General features: G+C 39.9%; 1 protein-coding gene across 4 annotated transcripts in view; it reads right to left on the bottom strand.

The window, feature by feature from the left end:
- The window catches only part of LOC114656266 (ephrin type-B receptor 2), a 482,289-nt gene that overhangs the window by 214,859 nt on the left and 240,858 nt on the right, over window positions 1–26,572 (bottom strand). For all 4 annotated transcript variants that reach the window (XM_028807771.2, XM_051931087.1, XM_028807772.2 and 1 more), the window contains exon 3: window positions 4,133–4,817. In XM_028807771.2, the coding sequence (XP_028663604.1) occupies window positions 4,133–4,817 (685 nt within the window). The remainder of the gene's footprint in view (window positions 1–4,132; window positions 4,818–26,572) is intronic.

Here is a 26,572-nt window from a genome sequence, read left to right as displayed (position 1 = left end):
CCTGCTCCTGTAAGTTTAAAAAAAACCTTCTGGTCATACTTCCAGTGAACTTTGAATTGATCATTAGAACATTTTGATAATAACAGGCTATTCAGACCAACGATGCTCATCAATCCTATCTATTTGATTTCTCAAAAATAACATCAAGTCAAGATTTGAAAGTCCCTAATGTCATGTTGTCTACCGCACTACATGTGTCTATGGATCTCTGAGTGAAGAAAAACTATGTAATGTTTGTGCCAAACTTATCCTTAGCAAGTTTCCAATTGTGTCCCTGTGCTCTTGATAAATTCATTTTAAAATAACAGTCTGGATCCACTGTACTAATTCCTATAATACTTATACACCCATGTCACCTCTTAGGGCTCATTTATACTTCACGCTCAGAACGTGAGCACCCACATCATGGCCGCCACGCGTTCTGAGCGTTTATTTGATGCGTCCTCTGAGCAGGTCCTCAGAAATTAACGCAACGCATGTGTGAGTTGCAGTACCAGCAAAACGTTGGGGGGCGCAGTGTGCTAAAAGTTGGACTGTGACGTCAGAGTCTCTGTTTACTATCTACATGTGACAGAAAGCCTCTTTGCGGACCCTACGAGATCGGTGTGCACGCTTCGATATTTGATAAATGGTTCAATGTGGTGAAGCAAAATGGCGACATACAGATGTATTCATGGTGCTTTTATATTCAGGCATCGCATATTCCCAATCGTAATGACACAATACGTTTTAAAATTCTCACACACCGTCTTCTGTGCTATCTTTTTTTCTAGGGCTTCCTCTGCTCCTGACAGCAGCGAATCGCCAGCAATAGATCGTCACACTGAGCACATTAATTGTATGATATTCCAACTCTCTGCACATTTAGAATCCTTAGATTTATACTTGATATCACTTTCATGATGAAAAGCATTAAAGTATGTATATTACATTCTACAGATAAATCGGTAATTTCGTTTAAATAATTAATACTGTTAATAATTACACACATGGGGTGACACAGTGGCGGAGCGTTAGCGCTGCTGTCTTGCAGGGAGTTACGTCGCTGATATTCCCTGCCTGGAGTTTACACATTTCCCTGCTGGGTTCCCTCAGTGTGCTCCAGTTTCCTTCCAAAGATATGCAGATTTGGTGCTGTTAAAATGACGCGAGTGTATGTGTGTCCTTGTATTCACCTTGCGATGAGCCGAGGCATCACCCAGGGATTGTTTCTCACTCGTGCCCAATGCTTGCTGGAATGGACACATCCCTGGATTTAATCAATAAACATCCTTTTCAGAGATATTGCGGTAAGGTGTCATCGGAATTTAATGGGTGTTCTAGGCAATTCACAACACAGAGAAGCCGAACATGTTCTCACCATGATAATATCTCGCACTGCCACCTGGAGGATTCCTCCAGATTTACGTAAAGTACGCGCGCAAGTATAAACACTTCAACGCTTGCGTAGCAGGAGCATCCACTGCATTAGTTCCGACGTTTGCCGTTAGGTGCGCATACTAGACTGCCCTCTGCATCACTTGGCCAAGCGGCATCCTTAGGGAAAGGTCTGTAAGGTCAGTGTAAATTTTTTCTTGAGCCATGAATGTGTCTGCATCAAGTTCTGTTTCCCTTTGGAAGCTGTCGCAATGCTTCGAGAGGCTTTCAAAGAAGAAGCTTTGAGCCAGGCAAGGGTTTTTACCTTAAAGTGCTCAAGTGATTGCGTGATGCGGTGTGGAGAAAACGACCCGAATGGTGGCGATCAGGCAAGTGGCTTCTGCATCACGACAGCGCTTCCGGCTACACAGCACTGAGTGTGTGGTAGTTTCTCACGATAAATGGGATGACAGTGGTCCCCCCCCCCCTCACCAGAATCCCCCACCTCTACTCCCCGGACCTCGCACCCTGCAATTTTTTCTTATTTTTAAGAATCAAGAGGGACCTTAAAGGAAAGCATTTTCAGGATGTAGAGGAGGTCAAGAAGCAAATGATGGAGGCACTGAAGGCTATCACTTTGTAGGAGTTTCAGAACATTTTTGAACAATGGAAAAAGTGGTAGGACATTTGTATTGTGTCTTAGGGAGAGTATTTTGAGGGTGATTTCATTTTGGAAATGTTCAGAGAAATATACAATTTCTTTTTTTACATTCTTGTTAATTATTGGGTCCCCCCTCGTATGTCTAGGAGGACCAGAGATGTCCACTGGCCTATTGTCATCTGCATGGTCTGGCCCCTGGAAGTGAATTGTGATCCAGAAGGAATGTTAATTTCAAAACCATTTTACCACTACTTTACAGAGGGATCTGAAATATTTGTATGTCCATGTGTGCATACGACACAACCCAGTGTGCGACTAAATTAAAGGTGGTTTGAGATGACATGTTGGTGCAGCTTTTCCAGCCTTCACACTGTGCTGAAAATGCAAAAAGGGACCATAATGCTCTGCAATGTAGAAGACAGCTTTATCACACACTAACTGGGTGCCACAGAAAGAGTTAACACTTTCCCTTCAGGGAAAGCAAAGATAAAGAAGACAGACTACACCAAAGGCAAGAAATTAATTGTTCTCCTCCACATTTAACATTCTTCACTGGAACCAGGATCGAAGACATGTGCAGCGCACAGAGCATTGCACACTACATGGAAGGGCCTGGGTCTCGTTTTATCTGGGCCAAGATTTATCAAAACTTCTGATAGCCAGTGTACAGCTAACTATCCAGGTCACATCAGTAATAACTGCACAGCATAGTAATTGCACATTCTCCAGTCCCTTAAAGCAACAGGGAGTATCAACAGTCATCCATGTCTATGGATTAAGCAAAAAATCTAAAACATTTCATGAAAAAAATCCTGTAAAATCAAAAAGGAATGCTCTACATAAACATGGAGCAGCCAATTGCGAGTTGTAAGTTACCTTTAAAATGTCTGTTTTTTGATCGTTTGCATTGTAAAAACCTATAAAGCCCAGCCTGATTTTGTTTTTTGTATGGATAGAATAAAAAAATAATCAGCAGCAGTTTAGATTGATACTCAGATAGATGTGGACGTGGACATATTTGTTGGTACTCATACAACTCATTGGAAAAGTGCTGTTGGTGTCCTGAAAAGTGATGAAATAAAAAGCGATTGTCGCCTATATACCTGCATGCCTCTGATATGTGATTGAGTGAAGCAAAGCAAGTGTGAAAAGAGATCAAGTATTGCTTCTTTCACACAGATCCGTAGCTTTTTGAGTGACAGTGGGCTCAGTGGAAGAAAACCCTGGAGGCCTCCACTGTTGAAAGAAAAACATAAAAAACTCCAGACTGGGATTTTCTGGAATAAATATTGTAATCCACAATGCTTCTGGGAGAATGTCCTCTCGATAGATGGGACAAAACTGGAGTTTTTTGTCAAGTCACTTCAGCTCCATGTCCACAGATTAAACAATGAAGGTTTCAAAGAAAAGAACACCATACCTTCTGTGAGACATGGGGGGTAGGGGGTAGGGGCTCAGTTCTGTTTTGAGGCTGCTTTGCTGTGTCTGGCACATGGTGCCTGGAGTCTGTGCAGGGAACAATGAAACCTCAAGACATTCAAGACATTGTGGAGCGAAACGTACTGCCCAGTGTCAGAAAGCTCTGTCTCAGTCTCAAGTCATGGATCCTCCAACAGGATAATGAGCCAAAACACACAGCTACAAGCAAACAAGAATGGCTAAGAGCAAAACATTAGACTGTTCTGAAGTGGCTTTCCTGTCAAACATCTGTGGAAAGAACAGTCTGGAGAAGACCCCCTTCAAACCTGAGATAGCTGGAGCAGTTTGCTCAGGAAGAGTGGGCTAAACCACCTGTGGACAGCTGCAGAAGTCTCATGATGAGCTCCAGGAATCACTTGTTTGCAGTGATGGCCTCCAAAGGTTGTGCAACAAAATATTAGGTTAAGGGTCCTGTCATTTGTGTAAATGCCATTTTCTTTTGAATCAAAACTCTAAAGCAAAGTCTGATTTGTGTCAAATACAAAATAAAAATGATGGGTACCAATTACTTTTGTCAGTTTCAAGCTATTTCAGACACAATTGTGGGGATTTCTTTGTTTGTGGAGGGGTACCAACAAATTTGTTCACATCTGATCGATCGATACATAGACAGACAGACGGGTAGACAGAGCTTACCTCTACACACTGTTCCATTTTCTACAGACTCATGCCCAGCCTTGCAAATACAGCGCCCAATGGGTACCATCCATTCCCCGTCTCCATTGCAGTACAACTTAATTGGCACATCCACTTCCTCAGCGTTTGGCACACAAACACCACGAGCAGCCACCAAGGAGGTACTCTCAGCTCCAGAGAGAGTCTCATGAAAGATGGCCCCATTCTGGATGACTCGGGGGCACTTACGGTAAAACACTCGCACAGCAATCAGAGACATACACCCTCCATAGTCCTGGAAGGCCAGATAGAAGCCGTAGCGTGACACTGGTCCAAAGCTACGCACCTCAGTGTTGATCTTCATGACTCTGCCCCCGAGATCCACCTGGGAAAAGCTCTCATCGGCTGCAATGGTGTCCACTTTGATCCAGGGGTTCTCCATCCAGGCTGGAAAGACTTTGTTAGCTGTGTCCGAGTCTGATTCATAGTAGTAAAGATTAAAAGTCTCTTTGCATGAGCCCGGCACATTGGGAATGCTGCTGCAGTCTCGCACAGAGAACTTCATTTCCACGTGAATGCGCTGGGCCCCTCGCCGCCTGATGTATTTGGTCCGCACCCAGTTATTCTGGTTGCTTTCAAAAACATTACACACCTGATAGGTTCTAATGGTGTTCATGTTCTCATCATATCCACTCACTTCTTCCCACTGTGGAAGCAACAGAATAAAAAAAAAAAAACAACAAATGAGAAAAGTGAAGACATAAACAATTCAGCATTGATTCTGACAGGAGGCTCCAAGGAAGCAGAAGGAAATGGTAGAGGAAGCCTCACTTGAAAAATTTCATCTAAATTCTCTGGAATTTACATTACAATGATCTACCTTTTTCCTTTTGTTGCTGGTTAGAAGGAGCGTTGCCAACCCACAATTAGAAAAACACAGCAAGTGCTCACCACCAGCTGTGGAATGACACACTTGCACTCAAATTTATCATCAAGAAAATGAAAGAAATCTCAAGGAAATCCAAATGGCTCCATGTCTCAAGAGGACACCAGAGTCTTCAGTGGTGTCAGTGTCACAGCATGAACTTGGGATTTGCTTACAAATTAGAATACCAAAACATTCGGGATGCTCCAATCAGGTTTTATTAGGGCTGGTAATGATCATGGATTTCATGTAACTTGATATTGATTCCAATTTGTTTTCTTTATCTTTTAAAAATGTATTTTACATTAGGCTCCAGCATGAAGGGCTGTGTAGAAGCCTTATGTTCTAAATTAATCTTGGAATTTTTACAATTAAACTGCAGACCACATGTTTTACCTAAATGTCTGTAGGCTTATTGTTTGCGACCTTAAAAAAATAAAATACACAAAATACTCATGAAAAACATACATTTAACTAATAAATCATGTACTCAATACATATATCAATAATACATATGGCATAAAAGAAAAGAAAATCCATCCATCCATCCAGTTTCCATCCCGCTGAATCCGAACACAGGGTCACGAGGGTCTGCTGGAGCCAAAAACCCGCCAACACAGGGCACAAGGCAGGAAGAAAAGAAAATGTTTGTCATAATTAGAAGACACAATTCTAATAAAAGTAGAATGAGACAGGTTGAAATTTTTATGTTTGTAAATGTTCTGGTTCTTTCTCCCTGGCCTCAATGTTAACATCTACAATACACCATCTATTAGAATGTAATTTGAAATGCATGTAATAATAAAATGCATTCCAGTTATCATTCCAAGAAATGGTGCATCACAAACATGTGAGTAATAAAATGCATTACATTTGTCATTCCAACAGATGGTGCATCCCAAACATTAACATTTCTGATTCCCTTACCAAATGGCACAGAGACATTTGCATTGCATTTTTCATTCCAATAAATGGCACATCACAAACATTTGTAGTAATGCATTTTATTTATACAAATGTTTGTGATGTGCCATCTTTTGGAATGAAAAATGCAATGTGGTTTATTACTACATGTATTATAAAATACATTCCAACAGATGGTGCACTGCAAAAGTTAAGGCTGAGGCCAGTGAGAAATCACTGGAACTAACGTAAATCTAGAATTAGACACTCATAAATCTACCCAAAGTTAAGGTATATTACAAGGGTTACAGGAAAATGTGGCTTTTCTAAAGCGAGATTTAGTATCTCAACACTGTTAAACAATAAAATGAACTTCATGTTCTACTACAAGGTAGAAATTCTCTATTACTGCTAACAGGGGGAAATGCACACAAGCCATTCTAAGATGGAGATTCGTGCTTAATGCATTCAAGTTTAAGCTGGTCATTAATGCCAAAATAGTCTGAATGGTCTGAGAGATAAGAGACAGAAAGACTAGACAAGCTAAACAAGGCAGCATATATCAGTAAACACCAGGAAAGCCTTCTCACATTGATGTAGACATCACATTCTCCTTAATAAAACAATAAGTATTTGTGTTTCTCTTTTTGTGTCCATTCGGTTGCTGTATCTCTGCCATTCCAAAAATGGTGCATCAGAAACATTTGTTATAATAAAGAGTTGATTACATTTGTCATACCAACAGATCGCTTATCACAAACATTTGTAGCACTAAAATGCTTTACATGTATCATTCCAACAGATGGCACATCACAAACATGAGCACTGCTTTTATGAATCCCCTACCAAATGGCATAAAACAGACACATGGCAACTAGACACACACGTAAGATACACAGATACTTGTCCTTATATTAAGGTGGATGTTAATAAGATGTTTATCGAGAAGATACAAGTTTACATGTAAAAAAGACAAATTTGGCTCTTACGCTATTAAGAAACGTGCAAATTCTTCTTTCTTTTTTTTTCTAATTCTATATATAAGCTGCTGTACTAATTACAAGCCTGCTAACAATCCACACTCAAAACAAGAATTGTCCATTTTGATTAAAGGACAAAATGAAAAGTTCTGAACTCATTAAATGGCTTCTCTTTTCATTTCTGTTGATGACGCGCCTCTTTTTATCTCCAGTCCAAGTTTAGCTCCACAACATATACATCTGCCATTCCACTCCATGCACAGGACGACTCCTCAGATTCCTTTTTTCTCAGTTTCTTACTCCACATGCCTTAGGCTGATATTCCAGGCTCCTCTCTCTTCTAAAGTCTGTCTTGCTGCTCTCTGTTTACAGGAAGATCCGACAGCAAAACTGTGCACGCACTTGCTCAAGTAATGAAACACTACAACTAAATTACCATAAATCTTGAGATTGGCCAGTTTATTGATCATCAATCAAGTTATTTGAAATGAAAACTGGCTGATTTAGACTGGTGGCTGTTCAATCTGAGCATTCCTACGAAACACCCTGAGCACACCAATAAAACCAGAGGGTCCCTTTCGAAAATTAATTTCCAGGAGGTATTTGGGTCCACAGAGGAAACTGGAGTCTTTAACGAAATCTTAAAAGGAATGCCAAGAAAAATAAGACCCCAACTGAAACTGAAGCACTCAAAAAAGAAACAGAGTTTTCATGGCCAATTGGGTCTGCAAAGGAAAGCATGTTGTCTGAGTATCTGAAAAGCAGTCCACAAGTCTCAAGAGAGAGACCCTGAAGGAATCTCAAGAACAAGATGAAAGTACAACTTGTAAGGAAGGTCCTAATTGTAGATGATATTATGGCCGAGGTGCAAACTGGCTTGATCTGAAGACAGATTAATTAAAGAGAAAGAGAGTTGGAAGAGGAATTAGGAGAGTCCAATAAAATGAGCCAAGGTCAAATGAGAAAGACAAAAGCACTAGCATCTAGCCAAAACAAAATTTGGACGTCCTAGTCAAAAATAAAGAGAACAGACATCTTAATGTAACTAGATACCCTTTCCCTAACCATAATAATTTGCCATAAACATTTGCTGTAAACTTGAACGGTGACTACAGCCTGCTGCCTTCTTAAAAACCATCTGAATCTCATCACATGTAGTGTTACTTATTGTCACGTCAATAGCAATAGTGGCACACATGAAAAGTTAAAGAAAATTAACTTTGTGATAGCATTATTAATCATCAAAAAACAAAATAAACAATGTATACTTCAAAATTCATTTCTAAGAACTTTGCCCAGAACATTTACAATAGGAGAATTTTTATCTTGGAATTCTCTTAAAGCAAGTCAGCCTCCGTGGAGGAAATCAGAGACTCTAAACAAACTGGTGACCCTAAGAAAACCACAGTACTTTGAGGAAGCCCAGTCTTTTCAGAAGACCAGATACTCCAAAGTCCTTGGTTCATCCCAGCCTCCTTAAGGGAAATGAAAGTCTCACGTAAAATTTTGAAGAAGTCTGAGTCCCAGAATGAGGTTAGAGACACTGCAGCATGTACCCCAAGCTTCACGGGGGATGCCTTTATTGGATCAACAAGATTGGGACTTCATGGTGACCCCCTTCTTTGCTTTGACCTGTTCCTATCTTCACAGCTATCAAGAGGGAAGCTGTGCTTAGTCCAACAAACAAAGGAGGTGAGCAAATGTGTGGTGCACCAGGAAGACTGGACTAAGATGAGGATTTTGGAGTTATCTGTTTTTTGCTTTGGAACCATTTCGATACAAGTACTGAAGTCCAAAAGCTGGCAACTGGGGGCGCCACAAAGCCTCAAACCCCAAACACAAATACAAAAACAAGTCCCAGGTTCAAAACAAAGAGATTTATTATAAAGCAATACCTTCCAAAGACAATATGCAGTATTCTTTTCCTCTTTTTTTCTGCACTGCACTACTACTTCTCTCCTCTCCTCTCCTCTGCTGGCTCTGACTTGCTTGGACAAAAACTGGGGATCGAAAGCACTTCCGGGTACAGCTGAAGTTCAACAAAAAAGGGCTCTCTTCAGCGGCCCCCTGGCGGCACTCATGGATCCCAACGAACTATAAGTCCTATGATGCCTCATTGGCATCCGCAGGGGTACCTTAGTCCTGGGATGCTGCAACCTAATGTATAGAGGAAGACAATGACCTGAATACCGTATATTGCCTTCCCCTGTATTTCCGCGATATTGGTGTCCTTGCCAGGTAAGGATCCCAAATCAGTTTTGCCCAGGACGCTGGTCCCAGTGTTTCAACATTCACAACATCAAATACAGATAGATAGATACTGTAGATAGATAGATAGATAGATAGATAGATAGATAGATAGATAGATAGATAGATAGATAGATAGATAGATAGATAGATAGATAGATAGATAGATAGATAGATAGATAGAACTGCATTTGTCCCACGGATAAAATAACAAAAGGATGTTGTGTACTTGTAAAGGATTTAAGATTTCTTATAGAAAGTGTCCAGCCATTTACGACAGTGAAAACAGGGAGACTACTTACAGACCATCTCACAGAACACATTCGCACCATTAAAATCAAAGACCTCACAAAGCCTTTTGTTGAGCACATCACATCCCTTTAATGTAGCCACGCTGATTTCTCTGTTTGTGTTCTTTCACAGGGCTTCAAATGCACTCTTGAAAGAAAATCAGAAGAAGCTCGGCTCATTCTCAGTCTGGGACCACATATCTCTCCAAGTCTTTATGACCGACTAACTTTTTCATTTCTTCCTTCATCTTCTCCAGTGGCTGTTTTCTCCCACCTACTCTCTCCTTTTCTCCTTTCATCTAGACTAAGTTTGTTCCCTGCTATGTTACCTGCTCTTTCCTTTTCAGTTGCACACCTGATGAAGGCTATACAGCTGAAACATTATGTCTTTAGTTGTCTCTTCAGTATGGAAATAACCTTTAACTTTTTTTTCCATTTTAAGATGTCAATCATCGTAAAAAGGAAATATAGAAAATGTTCTTCAAATGTGCGTTATGGTTTGTTTAAAGCAGTTAATGTATAATGTGCACTAGAAACGTCACTATAAAAGTAAAGCTACAGACATTATATGCTACACAAGTAAATAATAGATGATAGGCACTACATAAAATAAATGTCCTTAGAGTATAAAAATATAAGGTGCTTTTAGGAAGTCTTCAGACACCTTCACTTTTTCACATTTTGTTATGTTTCAGCCTTATGCTAAAATCATTTACCGTAGATACTCGCGTATTAGTTGATCTCGCAGATAAGTCGAGTGTATTGTTTAAGCCGAAAATTACGAAATTTGTTATGACCTGCGTATAAGTCGAGGGTAAAACTTGACAGCTATCAGAGATAGAGGGCGACAATCAGCTGTTAATGGCGACAAAACTCACTGTCATGTCACAGGCATTCCCTCTGTGTTTGGAGAAATGCTAGACTCGTTGACTCTGCAACTAATCCTTGCATGTGCGTGAGTTGCGAAATGTAAACAAAGGCAAGATGGCGTCGATATGTCACAAGGGCAGAAAAGTGCAGAAAAGAAAACACTCGGCAGACGATGTTTTGCACATTATCGCTGAGTCGGACTCTGATTTTTCAGAATCGGATTTTATTGACAGTGATCAGGAATCGAGCAAGAGAGTGAGAAGCCGGCATCAGCTGATCGGACACCAGCCAATGCCGCCCCAGCTGATCGGCTGCCAGCTGAACGCATTCGCGCAGCCGATGCACCTACGGCAAGGTTCGCATGGGAGGAATACCCAGACATTGATCCGTGGGAGCCGAACTGGCTACCGGACTTCACAAGACAGCATGGCTTGCTGTTGGACACGACAGATCACCCACTGCTGGACTACTTCAGGCTGTTCTCTCCTAATGCTGCTTTTCAGCTACTGTCAGACGAGACAAACAGGTAGGCAGAGAAATTTTTTGAATCGCGGGCTGCGCTTGCATCGCATTGATAGCGTGCGTTGCCTTGATTCTTTTGATTCCAAATCTGGTTGCACGTGGCAGCTAATGGTATGTTTGTTATCCAAAACCTGCAAAAGCTAATGCTCAAATTCAAGTATTTCACAGTTTAAAGAATTATTTAATGAAATTAGAAAAAAACTAGCTAATTAGCAATAGTATTGCTGGCTTATAATTATTTCAAAGACCATGGGAAACGGCAGATGACCAGTGACTTAACACCGTGAAGCGTTGAGTGTACAATGCCATTACCCAAATTCTATGGACAATTGTGTTGCCCCTCGGATAAGTCGAGCCTGTTTTTTTTGAATGAATTTTAAGGCATACATTTTTCGCCTTATACGCGAGTATCTACGGTACATTCATTTTTTTCCCTCAATAAGCGATACTGAATAACAAAAAATAACAAAATGAAACCCAGAATGACAAAATGAAACGGGAACTGTAACTCATTTATTAAAAATAAAACACTGAAATATCCCATTGACACAAGTATTTAGACCCTTTGCTGTGGCACTTGGTTCAAGAAACATCTATTTCTATTGATCGTCGTTGAGGTGTTCCTACACCTGCTTGGAGTCCACTTGTGATCAATTGAATTGAATGGACATGATTAGAAAAGGCATCTGCTTGTCTATGCATAACAATGTGCATCAAAGCAAAAACCAAGCCATGAGGTTGAAGGGAGTGCGATTGTATTGAGACACATATCTGGAGAAGGCTACACAAATGTCTGCAGCACTGACGTTTCCCAAGAATACAATGGCCTCCATTATTCTTAAATGAAAACTTTTGAACAACTCCCAACTCCTTCTAGAGCTGACCACCTAGTGCTGGCTGCCCACCCAAAATGAGCATTCAGGGGAGAAGGGCCTTGGTAAGTGAGTCCACCAAGACACCAATGGTCACTCTGGCTAAGCTCTGTGTGGAGATGGGAGAAACTTTCAGAAGGGCAATCATCACTGCAACACTCTACCAATCTGGGCTTTAAGGCAGAGTGGCCAGACATCACATGAAAGCTCACTTGGAGTTTGTAAAAAGGCACCTAAAGGACTCACAGACTGTGAGAAACAAGAGTAGCCTGTTGAGTAAATCCTAAGAAGACTTCAATCTGTAATGGCTGCCAAAGGTGATGCAACAAAGTACCAAGTAAAGGGGCTGAATATTTGTATCAATGTGATACTCTTGTTTTTTTATTTTTAATACATTTACAAATATTTCAACAGTTTTGTTTTTGTGCCTTGATGTGGGGAAAAAATAATGTAAATGGTATGAGTACAAGGCTACAACATAACAAAATATGTAAAACGTGAAAGGCTCAGAATACAGGCATCGTATCAAACTGACTGGTTAGGCTGCGTTGTAAAGCATTTGCACTCTTCAAGAAGGTTGTGCCACAACAGACTTGTTAGTGCAGATTTGCACAGACTTCGTCCAGTCAAAGACCACTGAATCCCATGATCCCCTCAAAGCAGAGCTGACCTTGTATTTCATGGCCTGTGGCCCAGCAGCCCTCCCAGGGTTAACTACAGCTGCCCAGGACCATCAGGATTAACCTCAACCTTAACACACTGGCAAAGTGGGATAAAAAAGTTGGTGCTGTGGCCTCGGCAGCCCCACACTTGTTCACTCCTCACTTCACAGCTGACATAATCCTTCAAATTAGTAAGCACTTAATGAGGATTTCGACAGGCGAGCGGGAAAGTCAACTTCCAATTAAAATCCAAATCACATATAACAATGTCTCTGTCTAATTACACAAAACTACTCTTTTTTTCCATGCCCTGATTAAACACCATTGAGAAAACGACAACACAAAAGAAAAAAATCCAGTCTGGTGTATGGTGGGTTAGGGGGAAGGGCTCAATTATGTACGTTTTTTTGAATTTTTATTATTTTACGATGGATTTAACTTTCTTTAGACACTACTTTTTAGCTTTTTATTTTCAAAAACAAAGTGGAAGCTGGGGGAGGAGAGCACAAAACAATTTTATTATGGTGCAAACTGTTGTTCAAAAATAAAAGTGCTTGTATTGTGTGTGGGGACAGAGGAGCAGGAGTGGGGGGGGTGTGGGTGTTCAACGAAAATCTCCTTCCGAGGTTCTCTTTTTTGTCATTTGGGCTTTCATTGAAACCAGTCAAGGGAACCAATTGGGACATAATAAGAGAGGAGCAGCGGAGCAGAGTGTGTGAAGTTAGACTAAACATCTTCATCTCCATTGATGGGTGGGGGCCGCTTCTTCTGCGTCTTAGTGTGATCACGTTTTTCTACTTATTCACAGCAGATTAGGCTACTGAGGCTTAACACCCAATGATGGGAGAAACTGAACCCATAGTGCACTAAATAGAAAAACAGAAACCAAGAAGGTTTAAGTTATTAAACTGCAGTGAAGCAAACCTCCAGCACTTCCTCAGTTCCTGTACTGCTCAAGTCAAGCCCCTCCAGTACCATGCCTGCAGGAACTTGTGATGCCCCGTACCCGCCATACACCTCAGAGCGGTCTAACTTGGGGGCATCTAGTAAGTCATAGTGGGGATAAATCAGGGAGAGTGACAGAGACATTGACAAGATGGTACAAAAACAGTCTGTTATTTATTTAAAGCATTTTGGTATCAAAAATATCCCAAAATCAAAAGTATAAAAAAAATCATTTAGGCAAGTCCATCAATTCACAGTTCTTAAGTGTATGCATAAATATGAGAAATAAAAATAAGACAAGAACACAGGGATTCTAGTCCTTTTCCCTTCTCCTTTGCCCAGGCTGCTCGAAGGGACCTAAAGACTTCTTCTAAAACAAAAATAATTCAAATTAAACCAATGTCCTGCCTCACCACATTCAGGATCAGGAGTAAGTGCACCCCCTCCTAGCCTTGTTCAGGCTGCTCCGGTGTACACTAACAAAAATGAAGACCACTTTGGACTCCCATCTTGGTATTTTTATATGCCCTCAGGATCACTTCCTTCAATCCCACACAGCTCCTTCCAATTGCCAAGTGCACCTTCATGTGGGGTGGTCTATGTGCCATAACCTGGAAGGAAGGCTCCCAAATGTGTACAGCCATATACACAACCCCAACTTCAACTACCCTCTGGTAAGTAATCTCATTTCTTTCTGTCAGGCCTTTTACTCACACTAGAAATGGCTTCACGACTTTTGTTCACTCCCTTGCAGCTCGGTACCTTGTGCCAGGGTATCTCCTCACATCCAGGTTTGGGTGACTCGTGTAGTGCTCCACAAGCCCTGCACAGCTACCTTACCTTTTCCCTCACCAGATCTCTCATCAGCACCACCTTTAACTCTTCAAGGTAAGCACCCTGTCACTATTTAAACAAAAAGGAAAATCCATATAGTTCCATTAACTCACTAGTATACTGTACATGTGTGACTTAAAACAGAGCTGTACTCTATACGAGGTCTGTCCAAAATGAAACCAAACTTCTTAGAATGGGCATCAATGAATCACAGCGCCATATCGGTGATGTGACACTGACCTTTAAAAACCCTACTTGCTCAATCCTGCCACGTCAATTAGTCATCGAGTACACACAGTGCAGCAAACTTGTCTCCTATGCATTTTGCAATTTAGTTGTCACGTGTTTCTGTGAAATTCTGTGTGAAACTAGAAAAAACTGTTACCGAGGCTTTTCGGATGCTGCAGTAAGCTTATGGTGGGGACTGTTTAAACCACACACAATGTTATGAATGTTATGCAGATGTATTGTGTTACTACAAAATTTCAGCTAGATATTTTTTTTTAATAATAGAACACAATTTTGTATAGCAAATGCCCATATAGCATTTTTGCAAAGAAATAACTTCAACTTGAAAAATACCAAACTTACCCTTTAAGGATTAATTTCAGCACAGTGTGGAACCCCTAGGCAGGTGTATCTGATAAGGTAGCCCACAAGTGTACATATATAGCATAATTGATGAAAAGATACATAGAGACTGTATTCTGTGAAAGGCGTTTTATAATTCTATCTGTTAACCCATTGTTTTGTCATGCACTAAAATTAACAACCATTAGTGAATTAGTTTCACAAAAGAATACCTTTAAAGGTGTTATAATATTCATAATGATTTACTCAATATCTCTTTTTTTTAATGATCCTAAGAAAGGTGCTAAAGAAAACATCATAAATATGATTTGAGATGGTCCTATTTCTCCTTTGTGCATCAGTGAAATCAAAATTGTTAGAACATTCTCAGAGGTGGAGTGCAGTGAAATGTGCTCTGTACCAAGGTTATTATAGTTAACGAAAACTAAAATCAAAACTGAAACTATTATTAAAAAAACATTTTCGTAAACTGAAATAAAATAATTAACAAAACCAAAATGAAAAACTAAAACTAAACAAAACTATTAAAGTAGCTGGAAAGACCAACTGAAATAAAATAATAATTTACTAAAATATTTTTAGTTTTCGTTTTTGAATTAATATTCTTGCCGTTAGTCTTTAACCCTTGTAAGTTTTAACTCTAAAACAGAAAGTCATCCACCACGTGCCGCCCGCATATATTCATCCAGTGAACGGCGGCTGGTGACTGAGGGCGGCTGTTCACACAGCATTTGCGGTGACAGAGCAAGCTGAGTGCGGGTGCGTAAAGCGTGAGAAATAGAAAGCGATTTCCATGCCGCCTTTCTTTGTGCTTGTTGTATCATCAAGATGTAATTCAAATGGCTGAAATCAGAATATGCTGGTCAACAAAACGTTTACCATATGGACAGAAAAATCACGAGTGAGTAATGTTTCAGTTTATTTCTCAGGTGTCTGCTTTTTGTTAACAGCAATTCACCTGCCACTTTGCACAGGAGAAATCGTTTTTACTTTCTCATATACGAAGTAATCATGAAAAAATTCGACTTCAATATTTTAATGAGTCTTGACGTTATAGACTAACCAGTGTCCAACAATACTGTTTTTTGGAATTGTGTGTGTACGCGCACGCATGTATGTCTGTGTCTGCCTGTGTGTATAAACACAATAACTCAAAAACTCAACTAGATAGATGGATGAAATTCGGCATGTGGATGTTACACCACAATTATAGATCTGTATTAACTTTTTGGCCAAATCCATCACTCGGAAGTGGTACTATACCTGAACACAGACTCTGCAGCTGTATGAAAAAAAAAAAACGAGTATGATTTTTTCAACTTTACTTTTATAATAATTGTTCAATATATAATTAATTTGATTTGTTGTTGATGGTTCCTTAATGTACATAATATAAAAAATAATCATTGTCTTGCGGTTTACTCCTCAAATATCCATCCCCATATCTGAGCATACACGAAAGTTGAGGGGAGTTCACTCCCGGTTTTTGATAATAAAACGACACTGATCGAGAGACTGACTAGGTCATCGTACAAGATCAGCATATTGTTGCTGACCAATTACTTTTGCTTTAAAAACATTGTTTAACAACGAAGCGATACAAACAAAGGTAGAGAGTCTGACAAGTGATGAAAAACTAAACATACTAATGGGTTTTTGTATTTATTCCATATTTATTAACTTATCTTTTTTAGTTCATATTCACAACTCAAAATATCTGATATTGTGAATCTAATCCATTAGCAGAATTATATTTTAAAATATTTGTCTCCCTTTTTTCAATGTTTTTCTCTCTCAAAATAGATAGTTGAAATATCATATTCTTTTTGTTCTTAACATCAGCCATATCATACATATTGCATACCAGGGATTTATCCTGCCTTCAATCCAAACCTGCTGAGATAGACTCCAGATTTCCTGCAATCCTACTCTGGATAAACAGGTTTAGGTAATGTATATGTTGTTCTTAATCTCAGACGCTATCTCTGTTGCTTTATGCCTGTCCGTACTCCTATTACCTGCTCTTACTCTGCTCATTATCGGTTTACTGTCCTTTATGGTGGTCTGTTCAAGACTCACTGTCCCTAACCTTGACACTAATGCTTGTCGTTCTTTGTTTCCCTCAATACAGCTAGGTGGGGTCTGCACACTCATTCAAGTCTAAGGGCCCTGTTCTTCCTAAGCCCCTGTGATTTTCATGAGAAAATATTTTAAAAATTATAAAATTGTGTAAAATTGTTCATATTCAGTGTCTAGTTTGATTATGCTTGTTTTTATCAGACAAAAACAAAACCAGATAGTAAACCAGGCAGTGTAGTAAGCTTCCACTAGCATTAAACTCGTATTCAAATCTGTTAAGTGTACAGTTCTGTCTGATTGTGACACAAAACTAACTCCGTAGGCGCTCCATGCCATAATTACTAAACTAAAACTGAAACTAATATATATATAAAAATAAAATAGAAATGTCTTTGTGAAATAAAAACTAAACTAAAACTAAAAATACACGACGAAGGAAAACTAAAACTAAACTGAATTTCCAAGTAAGGTCAGAAAAAATATAGAAATAAAAACTAATATAAAAAGGCAAAACTATAAAAACCTTGATCTGTACTCTACGATTTCTTAACTGATTGCTTTCCCAAGTGTTTTTATGTTTTGTTCAATCTCACAGGCCCTCATTAAAACTGCCAAAGTGATTACTTAGTAAAGTACTGTGAGAAAATGCTTACCATGAAAGGTGCTATACTGTATATACAGATGGATGTTAATTTACTGAATGGGTCCTCTTTCTAATGAGTTCATGAAAAACACAACAAAATTATTAATTGCCTCCACTGTATGATATCAATTCAGCTGCACTACCATTAGGCTAACTAGGCAGTATGGGTACAGCGAGTATGGCACTGGCCTCGACACCACAAGGCTTTAAATTCAATTCTTGTTTCTGAACTTAAGCAAGTCGCTTACTCTGGATGTACTCCAGTTGTATAAATAAATCTATAAATGGCTACAGCATATCCCAATCTTCTATGCTGATGTGGAAAAAGGTGCCATACAAATATACACACATTTAAAAGGCGTGGGACAGGATGTAAAATGCAAATCAAAGGAAAAAGCAGTGATCTTATAAATACTCTTTTGTCCATATTTAATTGGCAACAGTACAAAGACAGAATATGTACAGATCAAACTAATCAACTTCATTTATTTTGGTATATATACATTAATATATATATACACTAATATTACATGAGTAAATCTTTACATGGGCTTGCTCCTGCCTATTTATCTGAATCGTGTATTTTACACCAGCCGTCCAGAGTGCTTAGATCTTCTGGTCAGTTGTCTCTGGTTGTCCCTCATACCAAGTGTAAAACTAAGGGGGACAGGGCATTTGCAGCTGCTGCGCCTCACCTGTGGAACTCTTTACCTCATCACATAAAGGAGTCGTCTACAATTGAACTGTTCAAAACAAGATTAAAGACTCATTTCTATTCACTTGCATTCCGTGACCTTCAGTAATACTGATAGTTTCCTCATTGTGATTATGTAATCTTACTTCTATTTATTATTTATTTTATTTATGTTCATTTATTTTATTTCTATTTATGTTATTCAAGTTAATTGTATGTTTTTCTTTTATTCTATTATTGTAAACCACTTTGGCCACAGCATTCCTGTGTTGTTTTAATTGTGCTATATAAATAAATTTGACATTGACATTTGACATTTTGCAACTCTTTCCAAAAAGTCATGACGGCAGTATGCTTACCACTGTGTTACATCGCCTTCTCTTTTAATAACATTCAATAACCATTTGAGAACTGAAGACTCTAATTGTTGAAAGTTGGATTTTTTTCCCATTCTTGATTGATATAGGACTTCAGCTGCTCATCGCTCGAGTTTCTGTTGGTGTATTTGGCACTTCATAACGCATCACCTGTTTTCAGTGGGAGACATGACTGGACTGCAGGCACCCACACTCTCTGATTACAAAGCCACGCTGTTGGAATATGTGCTTAATGTGGTAAGGACATCTCCAAATAAGACATTATCTAGATGACAGCATACTGTATGTTGCTACAAAGGCATATAGTGTGTCCGGAAAGTATTCACAGCGCATCACTTTTTCCACATTTTGTTATGTTATAGCCTTATTCCAAAACGGATTAAGTTCATTTTTTTCCTCAGAATTCTACACACAACACCCCATAATGACAACGTGAAAAAAGTTTACTTGAGGTTTTTGCAAATTTATAAAAAATAAAAAAACTGAGTAATCACATGTACATAAGTATTCACAGCCTTTGCTCAATACTTTGTCGATGCACCTTTGGCAGCAGATCTCCAGGATATCATCTGGTGTTGAATTCTGCTCTGTACTTGTAATATTTCTTGCACTATTATACTGTATTGAGGGTTACTTGTGTTCTGTTCTGTTCTATGCTATTGTATTTACCTCCTTTATTTTTGACACCCACTGCACGCCCAACCTACCTGGAAAGGGGTCTCTCTTTGAACTGCCTTTCCCAAGGTTTCTTCCATTTTTTCCCTACTAGGATATTTTTTTGGGAGTTTTTCCTTGTCTTCTTAGAGAGTCGAGGCTGGGGGGGGCTGTCAAAAGGCAGGGCCTGTTAAAGCCCATTGTGGCACTTCTTGTGTGATTTTGGGCTATACAAAAATTAAACAAAGGTAAAAGCATTTACATACCACTGCTTCAAGTTATTATTTGCATTTTACATCCTGTCCCAACTTTTTTAGAAACGGGTTTCATATAATAATGACGAGTGGTGTATTTAATGACAGAATAAATGAGCAAACAATGGACACAATTATGCCTCTGGAGGCCGGTAATGGATGTAGGTTTGTGACTTTAATCCACACTCAATCCTTTAATCTATGTCTAATTCATGCCTGGTAATACAGTCATCTCTGACTAAAATTCCTCTTTTTTTCTTTTTACCTGTTTTTGTGATTGAAAATTCCTGGCAGTATTAATGTAGCATTTTGAGAAATACTTATCCAGTGTTGTATTTTTCTCCAGCATACTAAATCCACGGCTGTATTCAATTTCTTTAGTTTGGAACAATTACAAAGTTTTTTTTTTTGGTATCCCACCATTAAAGGCAATACAAAAAATATAAAAAATATACTGTAATTTATAATAAGGACATTTTAAAAACAATGCAATTAAATAAAAGGAAATGAATGCTAATCAACTTTGTGGTAACGCTAAAGGCTTTTAGTTACATTTTCTGCTAGGCTATGAAATGCAATGTACAGACACCGAGAGATGACAGATTTTGTTTCAGATTAACCAAATGTAAGAGAGAGAAACACAGAGAGAGAGGCGGTTGGGAGGATGTGAGGATTACAGTGCATTTGATCGGCATTGCAACCAAATGCAAGGCACTATAAAAATTCATTCATATTGATCTTGTAATGTGAACTGTTTTGTGGTAGTCCAACTTTGAGTTGTCCCATGTAATTGTGATGGATTGCCGGCTTTTTCCTCCGGCCCTCACCCCCAGGCCGCCAGGAGGAGCTCTCCCAGCAGCGTTGACGTTCCCCGAGTTCCAGCAGGGCATCATGGACTATGTAGTTTTTATACACAGCCCTGCTGGATACCTTGGGGGCCACCGGGAGTCGCTGTAGGGGGGCTCGTGGACTCTTATGTGCCCTATAACCCGGGAGTACGTCACGGTCACGTGACAGGAAGGAACGACATGCTCCCGGGTTGAAGAAAAGAACTGTTTACCCTGACCCGGAAGGAATGAGGAACTGTGGACTATTGGGCAGGAGCCACTTCCAGGTCAAGGGGTATAAAAGGATTGTGGGAAAGCCCAGACACTGAGCTGAGCTGGGAGGTAGGGTGGTGAAGTGTCTGGGCGAGGAGGATTGGTATTGTTAGTAGTTTATTGTGATTTATGAGTGTGGAGTGGAGGGTGCTTTGTGCACGTGAAGACAAAATAAAGAAGTCTTGTACTTCTATCCAGTGTCTGGAGTGGTACCTGAGGGTGTTAGAGGTGGCTCCACGCCTCTACTGCTACATAATATAAAGTTACTCTTTTCAAATGAGTTTATGAGTGGAGCTATATAAAAAGCGACTGATTTTCAAAAGTGTTTATTTCTTGAAGTAGTTTTTCTTCTTTTCTTTTTTTCTTCCTGACGCCTCCACATTTTATTCAGTACTCAGCCTCCAATACTCGGCGCAACAACATAAGAGCGAGATTCTTGGAGGCTACACTTTAATGTGTGCAGTTCTCTGCCAATTCATGCTCCGGGGCCTGTGCCCTCTTTGTTCTGCACTCCCCACTGCTGGAGGAGGAACGCTTCACCACACCACACAATCCGAAGTGGCACTCTGGCTCGCTTTATTCATGCTGGACCTCTGCTGCCAGCTTCTTTGCTTTCACAAAAGTACTCTGCCATCTGCCAGTTTCAATGGGACTGCCCATGGGGATGTGCCCAGAGGCAGACTGGCATTTGCATCGATTTGTAACGGCCTCTCTTGCTAGTTCTGGGTTTCCATAAAGAAAAAACAGGAATGTGTTAGATCTTGAGAATGGCGAAAGCTACTTACTCCTTGTTTCTGGCATTTATGTGTCTACTAGTGCTTTCAGAGGGGAGGAGTATCACCTCACAGACCAAGCATTCTTGCTTCAAATTCCATGCCCAATTGTTGTCTGTGTGCAGCCAGTACATTCCCCTCTACCTGAATGGATTCTCCTCTGAATACTCCAATGTTCCTTCCTCATCCACACAGATGTGCTTGTCAGGCGAAATAATGATTCTAAACTGGCCCTGTGTGGGTGTGTGCACAGACTGGCACCCACTTCAGGACAGATTTCTATCCTTAAACCTGATGCTGCCAACATAGACTCTGAACATCTACAATCCTGAGTTGGATGAAGCAGGTTTGAGAATGTAAATGTTGCAACAGGCACTTTTAGGATTTAAACATTGACTGTATATTCACCTAAAATGACTTTGTCATAGATTCTTTGCATTTTCCAATGTTTAGAGAAAAACGTTCTTGATGGCCCCCACAAGCTAATGGATATGTGCAATCATTCCAAGGCTTCAAATGCTTACGGTAAAGGAACACACCGGTCTGCACAAGACTGAGAAGTGTTTAGTGTCACAGAAGAGCAGCCCCCTGCCAGTGTGGAACATGCTGGAGATCACAGTATTTCGAAACACCACACAACACACAGCCAAATATGAGAATGCAGATGTAGAGCAGAAAAGGAAAGGGGTCCCAAGGACTCAGGTTGGGACAAAAAAAAGATAAAAAAACAAGTCTCATGACTCCATACCTAGGCTTACCAGACATCTCGTATTTCCAGCGGCAGTCAACATATTTCTTGCCCAATTTTGGTATCTCAATTTATTGTTTTAAATTCCTCATTTGTTCCATATTTTAAACATGGCCCACTTTTGCAGAGCAGTGTGCAAGCCACTGTACAAAGAGCACTTTGGAGTGTTCATCCTTCAATGCCTCACCAGTCATTCTATTGAAAACAGGCCATGTCAGACCAATCACATATTTTAAAACAGGCAATGTCAGACCAATCAGATATTCGCTGTTTATGAAGCAAAACTTGAACTGGGAATAGTGCAGGCGCAAGATCATGATGTTTGTCCCCCCTCCCCGGAGACAGCTTGCTTTAGCCATATGTTTAATCTGTCAGTAGGACTACAAGTTTGCTCTCGTTTAATGAAGAAATTCAGAAAGAATTTAAATTTCTGAAAAAAATACATATTAGGTTCTGAGCACAGCAAACTGATATGCCAAACATGTGGAGGTAGATGTTCTGCTCACTGCGGAGGTATTACTCAAAACTAAAAAACATAATGGTGCCATTTATGCAAGCAAGGGGTTGTTCACATATCATTCAGCAGCATAAATAAAATACAATAAATAGGGTTTTCTCATTCAATTATGTTATCATTTGTGTAAGCACTTGGTAAAGTGATGGGAGGTAGCACTATAACATAGTGCATGCAACCCCCAGCAAGTGCATAAGGACTTGTTTAAGTAATAAAGTGGCTTATTATATGTGTGCTTCAAAGGCTGTATTTGTTTGTTTTTACTCCTTAGACTTGTTACAGGTATGAGCTTGTGAAAATGTGTTTGTACACAGTATTGTAAAACTGTGATACCCCCAGCACCTGCTCTCCAATAAGCCCCCCACTTCACAGAGGTGATGTCCAGGGAGAATCTGGCCATCATATCCATGCTCCTGTCTTCTTATCATATGTTGTCTGCTATACACAGCAGCCACTAGAAGATTTTCTGGTCCTCATTCAGATTTTCTATTGTTTCCCCTTTACGATTTGAGAGGGGCTCCGGGAGCAAACAGGAGTCATTTGACTATCACTGAATTTAGACAGCATAGTGCTTTTTCACCAAGAACTTGGCAAAGAAAACAAGCAGGAAATCTGTGAAGTGCAATGACCACTCGCATTAAGGACTTTCGATAATAATGGCCTCCTGTCAACCACTAGTCAGGTATAGGGAACCTGGTGTCACCTTTCAGTTGGGCAAACAAAGCATAGCCTCACAGCCATCTCCTGCTAGCTCGATACAGTAGATGTCTCACTGCATGCCTGCTGATAGTCCTGAAAATTACAGGTTTGTCTGTTCCATGGGAAATTTCATACAAATAACGCAGCCCTTCAGTCTTTTAGTCAGCATATCACATACCGTGGAGCTCCATGTGGTAAACTGGGCCTTCACAGTGTGATTACTAAATCAGTGTTTAATGCATATTGTGCAGCTCTTTCATATTTAGTACTGCATCCAAGAAAGCAAGCTATTAAAGTTATATAGTGCCTTTCACAAGGCCAAATCCAAGTTTGACCACCAAAAATTGATTTATTTCAAATCTTTCATGATGTTTCAGGGTTTTATAAGAAAGCACTTAATCTGTTATATCATACAGCGTTCTTCACTACGAGTTCAACAGAAAATCAAAGACAGCTGTTAACCTTCACATCACGTAACTCTTAGCACACCGGAAAAGAAAGTACTTTAGAAAGTTTGTCTTTGTGTTATATAGCAAAATGAGCACACATTTTAGAAATCATTTATTATAATGGCTTTTATAGTGGCCAATGATGAGCAAACCCCACTGAATTCACATTGCCTAGAAATGTTCACAAACTTCGCTGAAACTCCACAAAATGCATTGAAGACAACGGGCAAGGAGGAACAAAACTAGTTTTGAATGGATTATAATGGTGCAGTGCTCTTCAGTGTGCCTCGGGGGTAGGGAAAAGTCTACCAGCTATACTAGACCGATTACTGTGGCCAAATATGGGATCTGACCTGTGAGGCAGCAGTGCTAATCACTGCACCACTGTGCCTGAAATAACAAAAAAGAAATACCATAAACAAACTGTAACAAATAGCAATAAATAAATAAACTATATATCACTGCACATATTGATCATGCAATAAAGTGGTGGAGTGGGACTGGCTTGTTCCATTGTTTACATCCAAGCACAGCAGGAACCACTTTTCTGTTTCCCATGTATCTGTGCAGATGCTTTGAACTTTCTTTTTCCATTAAGAAAAAAGAAACACACTGTAAATTGTAATAAATCTTTTGTTTTTACTATTTCACAGCATGTCCTATGTTTTCCGATGATGGGGACAGACTCCTTTTAAGGCCTGTTTTGAGATCTTGCTGGGCACATGGCTAATTTGCACACATAATTAGCCACGTGGTGCTGTTGCCAACATAAGGATCAGTATTATATATCCAGTGGCAATAATCATAATACAGCGAGTGTTTTGTTTAACTTTTTTTTATGCATATGGGGTGTAAATCTGGAAGTGTTTCTCAGCTTTGTGGCTACGGGACCCACTTTTAACATTTTAAGTTTACTGATGGCCTACATATTGCGATCAAAGAGCCCTTGGGTTTGAAACAACCGCAAGTTCAATAAATGATTGTGGCTAAAGAAAGGAAAAAATATCGCACATCACTGTCAAGTGCTTCAGTACATTTTAGTGGCCGAAAAAGCATTTTGTTTTTTTGAAATTTCAAAATCTTCCTTTGAAAAGTATTGCTAAACTTACAAATTCACCCACCTTAAAACAGATCAAGTTTCTGTGTGCCTTCTGGTAAACAACTGGTTTACTGTTTTTAATTTTTCTAGAGAAAGCAGACAGATAATTCCAACTTGTATATGTTGTATATTTTCTTCTTTTGTTTGTCTGGCAGCCTCTCGTGGCAGCAAAATGGATCCTCAATACATGTTAGTCAAATGGCAGAAGAGGCATGCATGCAAAAACTACTCGTACATCACCTTATTCTTCCTGCTACTGCTTGAGGTACGGTAACAATAAAAGTAAAAAAGCAACAGTGACTTATCTAGAAATGAATGAAAGAAGAAAGGAACTATGTAAGCATCATTCTGTAGGCATAGAGCGAAAACTGAGCTGAGCTAATGACATGACAATGTGCTCCTAACTGCATTTCAATAATTTGTATTATGCATCTGTTGTGTCATTAGAAGGGCCTATCAGATGTGTAAAAGAGCATAATATACAACTTGAAACAGTTAGGACAAGCAATCAGGAAAATTCAGCTTTTAAGTGAAAGTTTACACATTTCAAAAAATGTGTGTGTCATGCTGTATTTGAGATATCTGAATGAAAATTGAACTTTCCTGGAAAATGTATCTGAAGAATGAGTGTGGCAAATCAGTTTACTGGGAGCCAAGTTGTTTCGTGCGGACAGAGAGACAGACACACACACACACAAAAAAACCTCACAAGACAGCAATACAAGAGGCGCATTTATGGCAGCATTTCTGTAATATATAAAAACTTTTTAAAGTCCCTCCACTTCAAAGATCCCAAAGTACAGTGGGAAAAGGATCTCTTACTCAATATTTCTAAAAAGGAGTGGAAGACAGCCATGCACAGAATTCACTCAAGCTCCATATGCACAAAACATACAATTATTCAACTTAAAATTATATATCGAGCACATCTGTCTCGTTTAAAATTGTCCAAAATGTTTCTAAGGCAAGATCCAACCTACAAATGTTGCAATTGAGCTCCAGCCTCATTGGGATCATATGTTCCGGGCGTGCACCAAATTAAAAACATTTTGGCCAAAAAATCTTTAAGTGCAGGCGGCACGGTGGCGCAGTAGTAGCGCTGCTGCCTCGCAGTTAGGAGACCCGGGTTCGCTTCCCGGGTCCACCCTGCGTGGAGTTTGCATGTTCTCCCCGTGTCTGCGTGGGTTTCCTCCGGGCGCTCCGGTTTCCTCCCACAGTCCAAAGACATGCAGGTTAGGTGGATTGGCGATTCTAAATTGGCCCTAGTATGTGTGCTTGGTGTGTGGGTGTGTTTGTGTGTGTCCTGCGGTGGGTTGGCACCCTGCCCAGGATTGGTTCCCTGCCTTGTGCCCTGTGTTGGCTGGGATTGGCTCCAGCAGACCCCCGTGACCCTGTGTTCGGATTCAGCGGGTTGGATAATGGATGGATGGATCTTTAAGTGCCTGTCAGACAGCCTTGGGGTCACTATCCCTCCTAATCCATTACCAGCTGTGTTTGGGGGTACCTCCAGATGGGCTTAAAGTGGAGAAGGACAAACAAACTGTAATTGCCTTTACTTCACTATTGGCACGTAGACTTATCGTGCTCAACTGGAAGAATCCTAACTCAGCTCTTTTAAGTCAGAGGGTAACTGATGTTGTATTTTATCTGAAATTGCAAAAAATCTAATTCTCACTTAGAGGATCTGTACAAAACTTTTTCAAAACCTGGCAGGATCTAATAAATAACATTTTAAAA

Source organism: Erpetoichthys calabaricus, chromosome 8 (genome assembly GCF_900747795.2).
Source record: "Erpetoichthys calabaricus chromosome 8, fErpCal1.3, whole genome shotgun sequence".
Classification (NCBI taxonomy): domain Eukaryota; kingdom Metazoa; phylum Chordata; class Cladistia; order Polypteriformes; family Polypteridae; genus Erpetoichthys; species Erpetoichthys calabaricus.
Note: the sequence above shows the minus strand (reverse complement) of the source record. Positions and strands in the feature narration are given on the sequence as shown.